Raw genomic sequence first — 12,773 nt, 5'->3', positions numbered from 1 at the left:
CTATTGGTTCAGATAGGGGTAGTCTCCTTCTATTGGTTCAGATAGGGGTAGTCTCCTATTGGTTCAGATAGGGGTAGTCTCCTCCTATTGGTTCAGATAGGGGTAGTCTCCTTCTATTGGTTCAGATAGGGGTAGTCTCCTCCTATTGGATCAGATGGGGTAGTGTCCTATTGGTTCAGATAGGGGTAGTCTCCTCCTATTGGTTCAGATAGGGGTAGTCTCCTATTGGTTCAGATAGGGGTAGTGTCCTTCTATTGGTTCAGATAGGGGTAGTCTCCTCCTATTGGTTCAGACAGGGGTAGTCTCCTATTGGTTCAGATAGGGGTAGTCTCCTATTGGTTCAGAGAGGGGTAGTCTCCTCCTATTGGTTCAGATAGGGGTAGTCTCAGGCAAAACAGGCACCAGCTAGGCCAATGAAAGTCCAGCCATCGGAAGATTGACAGGCTGGCCCCTCCCATCAGTGCTGTCTCTATATCTCTGTGTGTCTGTCTGCCGTCCATCCGTCAGTCAGTCTGTCAGTCAGTCTGCTCTGTCCACTCTCTGATACAGCTCACCCAGTCACCCCATCAAAGTCTATAACCTCAGAATATTATCTATACATTTTTAAATGAAATGATTATCTATGAACTCATAAAGCATTCCAGTCATGTTGTGTGTGTTGTTAGACAGAGGTTGTATCTCCAGCCACTGTGCTGCTCTGAGCCCTCCTCCCCTCTCCTCCTCCTCCTCCCCCCCCCCCTCCCCCTGCCCCCCCAGGGCCCCTCCCAGCAGGGTGGCATGTTAGACAACGGCCAGGAGGCGCAAGCGATGTCCCCCGGCGGACAGTGGGGGGCGCCATACTCCCTAGGCAGGCGGGACGTCCCCCCGGAGAACATGATGAAGAAGGTGGGTGGGTGGAAGAGGGATAGTTAGCATGGTTACCCAGAGCGGCCGACTGCCAAGCTCACAACATGATTCACCCCCATGACTGGCTGTCTCTTTTTCTCTCTCTCTCTCTCTATATATATATATATATATTGTGACGGCCGCCGGGGTGTGCGGGCGCGTCACGGACCCAAACACAGTGTAAGCAGAGAGATCCACACCAGAATTACAGTCAAAAATATTTATTCGATTAGCGGGGAGAGGGAAATGATAGAGAGAGGGTGGGGTTGAGAAGGCGTCGTGTCGTGCACGGGCCCCGCAGGAGATCCGTCGTCGGGAAGATAGCAGGGGGTTTCGGTACACGGTGGGTGGTCCTCTTACGTTCCAGGTCGGGGCGGCAGCAGGGTAGTCAGACAGGCGAAGGTTGGCAACGTAGCGGGCTCTCGGACGGTCTCGGGGTCGGGCTTCAAAGGGGGCTCTCATATGGTCAGGGATCGTACACAGGTCGACGGTGACTTGGCTTACTCTCGCTCTCATTCACTACTCCGTGGTTCGCCTTAGCAACTCCTCCTCTCTGGGTGCTCCGTGGGCTCCTTTTGTCCCGTCTCTGCTGCTCCTGCTGATGCCCTTCACCTGTGCCTTGATGGGCAGGAACTCCATGTATGGGCATACGGTGCTTATCTCCATGGGTTGCAGCTGTGGCCCCTTGGGGCGCAGGAACTCCATACATGGTCCTGCCAACGACAACACGGGGCAAGAGAGGGACAGCAGAAACAGCAGAGACAAAGCGAGGCGAGATATACACTCCACTTACCACCGTCCCACACTCGCGCATGGGCTTAGGCACGGGGCGGGCGCCACAATATACAGTGGGGGAAATAATTATTTGATCCCCTGCTGATTTTGTTAGTTTGCCCGATTACAAAGAAATGAGCGGTCTATAATTTTTATGGTACTTTTATTTTAACAAATAGAGACAGAATATCAACAAAGAAGTCCAGAAAAAACACATTATATAAAGTTATAAATTCATTTGCATTTGATCGAAGGAAATAAGTATTTGATCCCCTACAAACCAGCAAGAATTCTGGCTCATACAGACCGGTTATATGCCCATGAGGCACACAGATTAGTCCTGTCACTTTAGGAAAAGTACTCCTAATCTCTGCTTGTTATGGGTATAAAAGACACCTGTCAATAGAATCAATCTCTTCCATTCCAACCTCTCCACCACCATGGGCAAGACCAAAGAACATTCAAAGGACATCAGGGTAAGAGTTGTAGACCTGCACAAGGCTGGAATGGGCTACAAGACCATCAGCAAGAAGCTTGGTGAGAAGGAGACAACTGTTGGTGCAATTATTAGAAAATGGAAGAAATACAAAATAACCATCAATCGCCCTCGGCCTGGAGCTCCATGCAAGATCTTGCCTCGTGGGGTAAGGATGATCATGAGAAGGGTGAGGGATTAGCCCAGAACTACACGGGAGGAGCTTGGTAATGATCTCAAGGCAGCTGGGACCACAGTCACCAAGAAAACCATTGGTAACACACTACACAGTAACGGATTGAAATCCTGCAGTGCCCGCAAGGTCCCCCTGCTCAAGAAGGCACATGTACAGGCCGATCTGAAGTTTGCCAATGAACACCTAAATGATTCAGAGAAGGCTTGGGAGAAGGTGATGTGGTCAGATGAGACCAAAATTGAACTCTTTGGCATAAATTCGACTCTTCGTGTTTGGAGGGAGAGAAATGCTGAATGCTACAATCCCAAGAACACCATCCCCACCGTCAAACACGGAGGTGGAAACATTATGCTTTGGGGTTGTTTCTCTGCTAAGGGTACAGGACGACTTCACTGCATTGAGGGGCCAATGGACGGGGCCATGTACCATAAGATCTTGGACGAGAACCTCCTTCCCTCAGCCAGAGCACTGAGGATGGGTCGTGGATGGGTCTTCCAGCATGACAATGACCCAAAACATACAGCCAAGGCAACAAAGGAGTGGCTCAAGAAGAAGCACACTAAGGTCATGGAGTGGCCTAGCTAGTCTCCAGACCTTAATCCTATAGAAACTTTGCGGAGGGAGCTGAAGCTTTGAGTTGCCAAGCAAAAGCCTTGAAACCTTCAGGATTTGGAGAGGATCTGTAAAGAGGAGTGGACCAAAATCCCTCCTGAGATGTGTGCAAACCTGGTGACCAACTATAAGAAACGTCTGACTTCTGTGCTTGCCAGCAAGGGTTTCTCCACCAAGTACTAAGTCATGTTTTGCTTGGGGATCAAATACTTATTTCCTTCGATCAAATGCAAATGAATTTATAACTTTATATAATGTGTTTAATGGCAAAGCATATCTAATATTAATAATCTGACTCCAAGTAGTGCAATTATCACTGTGCAAAGAATTGCTGAGTTGACTTGATTGTTGATTTAGTGCAAGAATGATCAAATAGAATTGATCAAATGAGGCTTTAATAATACTGTATACTTATACAATTATTACGACAAATACTTCATAGAACAATGTTACAATCTACCCTCAGTGGTACATGATAGATAAAGAGAGAGTAGAGAGATGACTACAGGTCACTCTTACAATACTACTCACAGCTCAGATGAGAACCTCACACCAGAACAAAGAGAATGAATCTGTGCTTTTACCTCTGTTTTATAGACCAAACTATTTACATTCGGAGCTGTTTGCAAGGAGACCAATCAGAATTCATCCTATCAATTCTATTCTGATGACACCACAAGTTTGACACCTTCCAGAGAACGTCCTAGAGAACTCATAGCCAACTGTCCCATCGGGAGAAGGGATCTCAAGGAAGGAGGGCAGAATTGCTCCCCCTTCAATAATATCAATAATAATAATGTTGTGGAAATTGCACGGAATCGCAAGAAACAATTTCTCAATTGAGCACACGAATGCGTGTCTCGTTTATTTGACTAGCAAAAAAACCACTGAAACATAAGATGGCGCTGCCCTTTTAACAAACAAGCATCGGGGCACCACGTCATCACACACAGATTATTTAAAGAGACCACGATCCCGGAACAGTCATATTTACATGTATAACAAAGGGTGAATTATGTAAGTTACATTACTACACACGTCCCCCCAGAATTCACCATCAGAAGAAGAAGAAGAAGAAAACAGTCATCGGAGAGGTGGTCGTATTAACCGGCCATAACGGCTGTATCGTACAGGAGGTGGAGGAGACACCACTGCGGCAGGTGTCCCACCATGACACGGGTGTGGGGCATGGAGTGTGGGGGTTTTGGGAGTGAGGGGAGCAGGGGGCGGGGGCAGAGCTGGAGGTCGCCCGCGTCGTGGGGGCTGGGCCAATTCAATAGGTCTAGCCACGTCCAAATGAGCTGGTTTAAGGCGGTCAATGGAGAGTCGCTCCGGTTTGCCGCCCATGTCCACCACAAAGTGTTTGTCCCCTGTTTCCAACACGCGGAATGGGCCCTCGTAGGGCGGGCGTAGCGGTCCCTTGTGGGCGTCGTGGCGAATGAAAACGTAGTCAGCCGTCTGAAGCCCAGCGGGGATGTGCGACTGAGGGAGGCCGTGATGGGAAGTAGGGACAGGTGCGAAAAGCCTCGCATTGTCCAGTAGCGTGGCCCGCTGGAGTGTCGCAGACCAAGGAACGGTGGTGTTAGGGACAAAATCCCCTGGAACCCGCAGCGGCTGGCCGTAGACAAGTTCTGCGGATGAGGACTGTAGGTCTTCCTTAGGTGCAGTCCTGATGCCCAGCATTACCCACGGGAGCTTGTCGACCCAGTTGCTGTCTTTGAGGCTGGCACGAAAAGCAGCCTTCATCGACCTATGAAATCGCTCACAGAGTCCGTTAGCCTGCGGGTGATATGCGGTCGTGCGGTGGAGTTTCACTCCGAGGCTCTGGGCGACAGCGTTCCACAGCTCAGACGTAAACTGCGCACCCCGGTCAGAGGATATGTCCGAAGGAGTGCCGAAACGGGCAACCCAGGTGCCGATAAATGCCCGTGTCACCTCGACAGATGCCAGCGTAGTCAGTGGCACAGCCTCAGGCCAACGGGTGGTCCTGTCAACCATGGTCAACAGGTAGGTGAAACCCTGAGAGGAGGGCAGAGGGCCGACCAGATCCACGTTAACATGGTCAAACCGTCTCTCTGGCACCGGGAACAACTCTAACGGGGCTTTAGTGTGGCGGTGTACTTTGGCCCGTTGGCACTCAAGACAGGTGTTAGCCCAGTCCCGAACGTCCTTCTTGAGGCCGTGCCAAACAAATTTAGCTGCAACCAGTCTCTGTGACGCTTTTGAACCTGGGTGGGAGAGACCATGGACGGCATCAAAAACTTGTCGTCTCCATCCCGTAGGAATGATTGGCCGAGGACTGCCTGTGGAGACGTCACACAGGAGCGTGGTGCCGGCATCGCCAAAAACCACATCTTCTATTCTCAGCCCAGTCGTCGAGATCCTAAGGAGCTGCACGTCTGGGTCTGTGGTCTGGTCCGCTGCCATGCGGCTATAATCCAAACCAAGATGGACTGCTCCTGCCACGGCCCGTGACAGGCAGTCCGCCACCTGGTTGTCCTTACCGGCAACGTGCTGTAAATCCGTGGTGAACTCGGAAATGTAGGACAGATGACGTTGCTGGCGGGCGGACCACGGCTCAGCCACCTTGGCCATGGCGAAAGTCAGCGGCTTGTGGTCGACAAAAGCAGTGAAGTGTCGACCTTCCAGCAGGGAACGAAAGTGTCTGATGGCGAGGTAGAGACCAAGCAGCTCCCGGTCGAAAGTGCTGTACTTCCGCTCGCTGGGGCGCAACTGACGGCTGAAGAAGGCAAGCGGCTGCCAGGCCCCGCCTACCCACTGCTCGTAGACGGCACCGACAGCGTAGTCCGAGGCGTCTGAGGTGATGGCGATGGAGGCTGTGGCAGAAGGATGTGCCAGCATAGTGGCGTTCGCCAGGGCTGCCTTAGTGTCAGCAAAGGCCTTGTCCCTGCTCTCAGTCCAGTCCACAGCGTGCTTGGGCTTACCTTTCAAGGCCTCGTGCAAGGGCTGCATGAGCTGGGCGGCTCGAGGGATGAAACGGTGGTAAAAATTCACCATGCCGAGGAACTCCTGCAGGGCTTTGACAGTGAGCGGGCGTGGAAACTGTGCGACCGCCTCCACCTTTGATGGGAGAGGGACTGCACCGTCCCTAGTGACTCTGTGTCCCAGGAAATCGATGGTGGAGAGACCAAACTGGCACTTGGAGGGGTTGACAATTAGCCCGTGTTGGCTGAGCCGCTCAAAAAGTGTTCGGAGGTGCGCCAGGTGCTGAGATTTGGACGTGCTCGCTATCAGGATGTCGTCCAAATACACAAAAAGAAAAGGCAGGTCCCGTAAAACAGAGTCCATGAGGCGTTGAAAAGATTGGGCAGCATTTTTAAGGCCGAAAGGCATCCTCAAGAACTCGAAAAGACCAAACGGCGTGATCACTGCTGTTTTGGGAATGTCCAGTGAGCGTACAGGCACCTGATGATATCCCCGGACGAGGTCTACCTTAGAAAAAATCACCATACCAGCCAGGTGTGCTGAAAAGTCCTGTATGTTCGGGACTGGGTATCGGTCAGGTGTCGTTGCCTCATTAAGCCGCCGGTAGTCGCCACACGGGCGCCAGCCGCCACCAGGTTTGGGGACGATGTGGAGGGGTGATGCCCACGGGCTGTCGGATCGGCGGACTATACCCAGGCGTTCCATGTTAGCAAACTCAGCCTTAGCCACGGCAAGCTTGGTCGGGTCGAGGCGCCGAGCACGGGCGTAGACGGGTGGACCAGTAGTGGCGAGATGGTGCTCCACACCATGCTTCACGGCAGACGCAGAGAAAGTGGGCTGAGTGAGGGCTGGGAAACCAGCAAGTAGACGGTGGAAGTCATCTGAGGCAGAGAGCATGCTCGACAGTCGTATGGAGTCAGCCCCGCTAAGTGTGCACGTATAAGAACAAAACGTGACGGCGTCAATCAAACGGCGGTTCTTAACATCCACCAACAGTCCATGTGCACACAAAAAATCGGCGCCGAGGAGGGGAACGTCAACTTTAGCTGTAACAAAATCCCAGCCAAACCGATGCCCTCCGAAACACAACTCGATGTACCTCGTTCCATATGTGCGGATGGAGCTCCCGTTAGCCGCTTCCATAGAGGGGCCGTGGCTGTCGGTCACCATGTCCAAACGGGATGCAGGCAGGACGCTCCTCTGTGCTCCCGTGTCACACAGGAAACGTCGTCCGGAGATGCTGTCCCGGATGAAAAGTAGCCTGCCTACACGGCCGACGCTCATGGCAACTACTGAGCGCCGGCCCTGGCGTTTCCCAACCCGCTGAAACTGCATGGCGAACGGCATTTAAGAGCCTTCGGTCCAAACTTGGCATGATAAAAACACAAGCCTGAAAACTGCTGGGGGCCTGAAGACTGCTGCCGACGAGAAGAGGTTGCAGCGATGAGCGTGGAGTCGTCCAGTGTCGCAGGAGCGACGTGCGCGGGAAAAAGCGCGGCCATGACACAGTGCCCTTGACTCGCCAGGAAAACGTTATCAGCCTCTTCAGCCAGTCTCCGACAGTCCGTGATTGTGGTGTTGGCCAATGCAGCTCTAACATGGGAAGGCAGCTGACGCAGAAAAAGCTGAACGAAAAGGAAATCGGGTTTGTGCTCGCCCAGGAGATCCAGCATACGGTCCATGAGCTCAGACGGTTTGCTGTCGCCTAGCCCTTGAAGGGAGAAAAGCCTGCTGGCCCTCTCAACGTCCGACAGTACAAAAGTTTTCAACAGGTGGGCTTTGAGCGTTGCATACTTCTCAGTTGCCGGAGGATTGGTAAGGAGGCTCACCACTCTGGATGCTGTCGAACTTCCGAGAGCCGACACAACGTAGTAGTACCGTGTTGTATCCGCGGTGATCTCCCGCAACGCGAACTGCGCTTCGGTCTGGGCAAACCACGCCGACGCTGCCGATTCCCAGAATTCGGGGAGTTTGAGGGAAACAGCGTTAGCGGTCATGGTCGTGTCGTGTCTCTGGATACGTCCAGCAAACAAACGTCGGGGTCACCAGTGTGGAAATTGCACGGAATCGCAAGAAACAATTTCTCAATTGAGCACACGAATGCGTGTCTCGTTTATTTGACTAGCAAAAAAACCACTGAAACATAAGATGGCGCTGCCCTTTTAACAAACAAGCATCGGGGCACCACGTCATCACACACAGATTATTTAAAGAGACCACGATCCCGGAACAGTCATATTTACATGTATAACAAAGGGTGAATTATGTAAGTTACATTACTACAATGTATTAATTAATTAATTAGTGATTATGAGGTTTTGAAACTGTCATTGTTTGGAATGTCCGAAATAGGAAAGATAATAATAATATAATAGAGCGCCATGTTAGCAAATTTAGCCTGCACAGAGTCAGGGTTAACGCACGCATCTCACACTGCCATTTTGTAAGACGTGACGTTTGCATCTTTGCAGCTTCCTGACTCTCTGCCTAACGGGTTGAATTACCCACAGGCAGGCCACGCCCCCCACCCAGCGCACCAATCGCAGCCAGGCGGCCACATGCCCCCCCATCAATCGCAGACCATGATCGTGACGTCCGCCTCGGCTATGCCCCCCCACCGCCGGGAGCAGCGGGAGCAGTACGAGGGAGGCGGAGCCATCAACAAGGTCAACGTACAGCACTACCAGTCTCCTCTCCCATTGGCTCTCTCCTCCACCAGTCCCCGCCCCCAGAGCGCTCGCTGCCCCCTACAGACCAAAGGACAGAAGAGCATGGATGGCTTCCAGGAGCAGGTACACACACACACATACACACGCACACACACACCCCGCTCCACCCCCCCCCCCCCCCACACACACACCCCTCTGACATGTGGTATGTTTGTGTGTCAGTTCTGTGTGCGGGTGGAGAAGAACCCTGGTCTGGGCTTCAGCATCTCAGGGGGCATCAGCGGCCAGGGAAACCCCTTCAAGCCTTCTGACATGGTAAGGCGTGTGTGTGTGTGTGTGCGTGTGTGTGTGTGTGTGTATGTGTGAGAGTATGTGTGCGTGTGTGCATCTGTGTGTGTGTGTGTGTGTGTGTCTCTGTGTGTGTGTGTGGTACTGTGTGTGTGTGTATGTGTGTGTGTGTGTGTGTGCCCTAGCTACCACCACACTGGCTGGCTCAGCTCAGTAGTTGCCATGGTAACATGTGCTAGCTAGCTGCTGCAGCACTGCAGTTGTCATAGTAACTTTGAACGTTGATATGATCCAACTCCGCGGCTGTCCTTCAGTCTAACATGTCCATGCTGCGGCGGCCATTTTAATAGCCACATCATCAGCCACACCACCCTGCATCCCTCTGCTGGCTTGTCTGGGAAGCTAAGCAGGCTATGCCTCGGTCGATCCTTGGAATAGGGGTACCAAAGCAGGCTGCTGGAAGTGGTATTGGAGGACCAATAGGTGGCACTCCCTCTGGTCTAGGGACCCAATGCCCCAGGGCAGTGAATGGTGAATTTGCAGGGGATGCCGTGCTTCGGATGAGACGTTAAACCAAGGTTCCAACTCCTGAGTCGTTAAAAATCACATGGATACTTATCACAAGAGTAGGCGTGTTAACGCTGGTGTCCTGGCTAAATTCCCAATCTGGCCCTCATACTATAATGGCCACCTTATCATCTTCTGCTTTCAATTGGCTCATTCATCCCCTCTCCTCTTCCTTGCAACTCTTTCCCAGGCCGTTGCTGCAAAAAAAAAAAATCTCAGTCAACTTACCTGGTAAAATAAGGGATAAATAAATAACATTCAATCTTGTTGTCGTGACGTGTCCTACTGAGAACATGTGACTGTTGATGTTGACATGCCTTCCATCCCATACAGGCCTAAACACAGTAAGTATGTTGCTTCATATGGCCAGTAGGCTACAGCCACAGTTACTGAGGGTATACCGATGATGTCCCTATCATCTGACTGTGGTGAATGAATAGTACAAGCGTCTACATTTGGTTTGTATTAACTCACTAACTACTAAAGAATTCCGGAACACTCACCACCTAGAGTGCCATAAGTGTTTTATGTGGTATTTACCTAGCAACAATACTTTGACTGGCAACAAAAAGATTGGTGTATTTGTAATCTCTGCCTTCCTTCAAGACATTGGAAACTAGAGACACATGTCCTACCCTGGCCACTTCTACTCCTTACGGCTTTTATACATTTTACATTGTAATGTTTTACATTGTAAAAGTAATTTAGTAGATACTAAAATAAGTACATTAGTCGAAGTAGGTGAATCAACTATCCATCAGTCATCATATGTAAAACCTTCCATAAGAACAAGTGCCATCGGCATTCACAGTGCTGGAGAAAGGAAGAAAACAGGGGTAAACTCCTCATCTGCTGCTGATACTCTGACCCTTGTGACAGATCTAAGACCAGCAGGTTCTTCTACATACACAACAAGTTAACAGAACTTTTTTATAGGATAGAGATAGTGGAGAAAGACAGGGTATGTCAGCAGGGCATGAGCCGGATTCAAACCCTTGCGGACATGGGCATATGTGTGCACTGTAGGCCGTGGTGCTAGACCACTGGACCACCCCAGGCCACAATATGACATACGCTATGAGTTAATGGATAACTTGAAAGTGAATATTTGTATATAACAACAATCCAAACAAAGAAGAAAAACGGAGAGACAGAAGTTGAGTTGGAGGAAAAGAGAGCGAGAGAAACAGAAGCCACATCCACATTGAAAGGCAAAGGTTCTGAACCATCTTCACCTTGTGGTTGCTAACCCCATATTACTTTTGACTTATTATAGGGTATCTTTGTTACCAGGGTACAGCCTGACGGCCCGGCCGCCCTCCTGCTCCAGCCCGGAGACAAGATCCTGAAGGTAACCACGTCACCCGTCACCATGGTAACGTCACCCCGGTAACCATGCTCCTCATCCCCGTGGTAACCATGTTCCTCCTCATCCCCGTGGTAACCGCATCTCTCATTGCCGTGGTGATCGTGCTGACTGAATGGCTGGCTGGTCAGTCAGTTAGTCAGCCAGTCAGCCAGCCAGCCAGCCAGCCAGCCAGACAGTCAAACAACCAGCCAACCAGCCACTCAGTCAGTCAGCCAGTCAGCCAGCCAGCCAGCCAACCAGCGAGCCAGCCAACCAGTCAGCCAATCTATCAGTCAGCCAGCCAGTCAGCCAGCCAGCCAGTCAGCCAACCAGCCAGTTAGTCAGCCAGCCAGCCAGCCAGCCAGCCAGCCAGCCAACGATTAAGGACCTGCTGAATTAATGAAGCCTTTATTGCCCCTATGGTGAATTCACTTTGCACAAGGAGCTTAAAACATCAAGAGACATAAGCATTGTAAAAAACATCATAAAACATCATAGAAACATCATAGAAACATCATAAAAACATCATAAAAGGCATCATTTGGGAGATCATGTAATCAAAGCTTGTTGATAAGCTGTATGCTGCGTGGGACAAAGGATGTGATGCCTGTTTTAGTCCACATACTGGGCATGCTATACCTTCTATACCTGTCATGTCACGTCACAAAGATTCAATGTTTCACTGTTAGCATATCAGTGGAGAGGCCACAAACCCATGGTGATGGCCCTGCCCAGAAACAACTCCAATTACCAGTTCCCTAGACACTAGCTCCTACTCCCTAGACACTAGCTGCTACTTCTTAGACACTAGCCCCTACTCCCTAGACACTAACCCCTACTCCCTAGACACTAGCTCCTATTCCCGAGACATTAGCTGCTACTTCCTAGACATTAGCTCCTACTCCCTAGACACTAGCCCCTACTCCCTAGACACTAGCTCCTACACACTAGACCCGACTCCCTACTCCCTAGACCCTACTCCCTAGACCCTACTCCCTACTCCCTAGACACAAGCTCCTACTCTCTAAACCCGACTCCCTACTCCCTACTCCCTAGACACTAGACCCTACTCCCTAGACCAGTGGTTCTCAACCGGTGGGGCGCGACACTCTCCCGGGGGGGCACGAGTAGGCTACAGGATGGGAGGGAAAAAAAACAAAAAAAAACACGAAAAATCACAGACTCACTGGCTATTAGTAGACCTACAAAGGAGATGCAACAGATTCCCCCCATGTCGAAATGCAAGTGGTTGGACTATTATAACACACAAACAAATCAACCACACAGTTTCATTTCAAATCTACCAATACAGGGGGTAGTATTTTGAGCCTGTGACGCGACGTCACGTAAGTGCTACTATATAAGCGTCCGCACACGCGTCGTAGCTCCATTCACTCTAGTCTAGTCTCTTGCCAAGTTCGCTTGTGCCAGCTCTCGCTAGTCTATCTGTTATCAATCTCGATATCGATTTACTTAGGCCTATACTTCAAAACCCAAACAGTCTTTTTAAAGACTAACCCCACAAACAGTCTTTTTAAAGATTATCCCCATCTCAGCCCTAGCCAGTAATTTTTTAACTGCTAGGCGTGCACTTAGCTAACTAGCTAGCAACTTTTTCACCATGTTGCAACACAACTATACGACCCATGCGACTAAGACACACACACACACTCACCCACTCACTCACTCACTCACAAAGGACTACTAATTGTTAAGTCTTAAAATAAAATCTGCATTGCCTGCAAAATCGTTATTGTGTACTGTTGTATTAAAGATCGTGCCTAAGTCCCGACTGATTAGCCCCCGATACTAGTCTCTCAACATAGCCACACACACGCACACATCGTTACATCATAGCCTAAACTTTATTGAAAACACAACTAATCCACATCCAAATTATTTCAAAACCAAACAAATTTAGAGATTTCTAGTGAGGACCAACAAGGCAACCGACGCACCACCAGCTGCAAAAAAGCTTCGAAGGTACGATGAAGCATACCTGCAGTTTGGGTT

The 12,773-nt window shown here is 50.5% G+C and overlaps 1 protein-coding gene across 1 annotated transcript in view; it reads left to right on the top strand.

The window, feature by feature from the left end:
• LOC310823776 (leucine-rich repeat-containing protein 7-like) overlaps positions 1 to 12,773 on the top strand; it is a gene marked incomplete at its 3' end in the record, with an annotated part of 79,384 nt that overhangs the window by 55,548 nt on the left and 11,063 nt on the right. Inside the window, exons 22-25 of the mRNA XM_083696625.1 lie at positions 757 to 885; positions 8,360 to 8,680; positions 8,780 to 8,872; positions 10,689 to 10,763. Coding sequence (XP_083552751.1) covers positions 757 to 885; positions 8,360 to 8,680; positions 8,780 to 8,872; positions 10,689 to 10,763 — 618 coding nt within the window. The remainder of the gene's footprint in view (positions 1 to 756; positions 886 to 8,359; positions 8,681 to 8,779; positions 8,873 to 10,688; positions 10,764 to 12,773) is intronic.

This window comes from Argentina silus (genome assembly GCF_951799395.1).
Source record: "Argentina silus genome assembly, chromosome: Y".
Classification (NCBI taxonomy): Eukaryota; Metazoa; Chordata; class Actinopteri; order Argentiniformes; family Argentinidae; genus Argentina; species Argentina silus.
The sequence above is the reverse complement of the archived record's forward strand: the minus strand, read 5'-3'. Positions and strand labels throughout refer to the sequence as shown.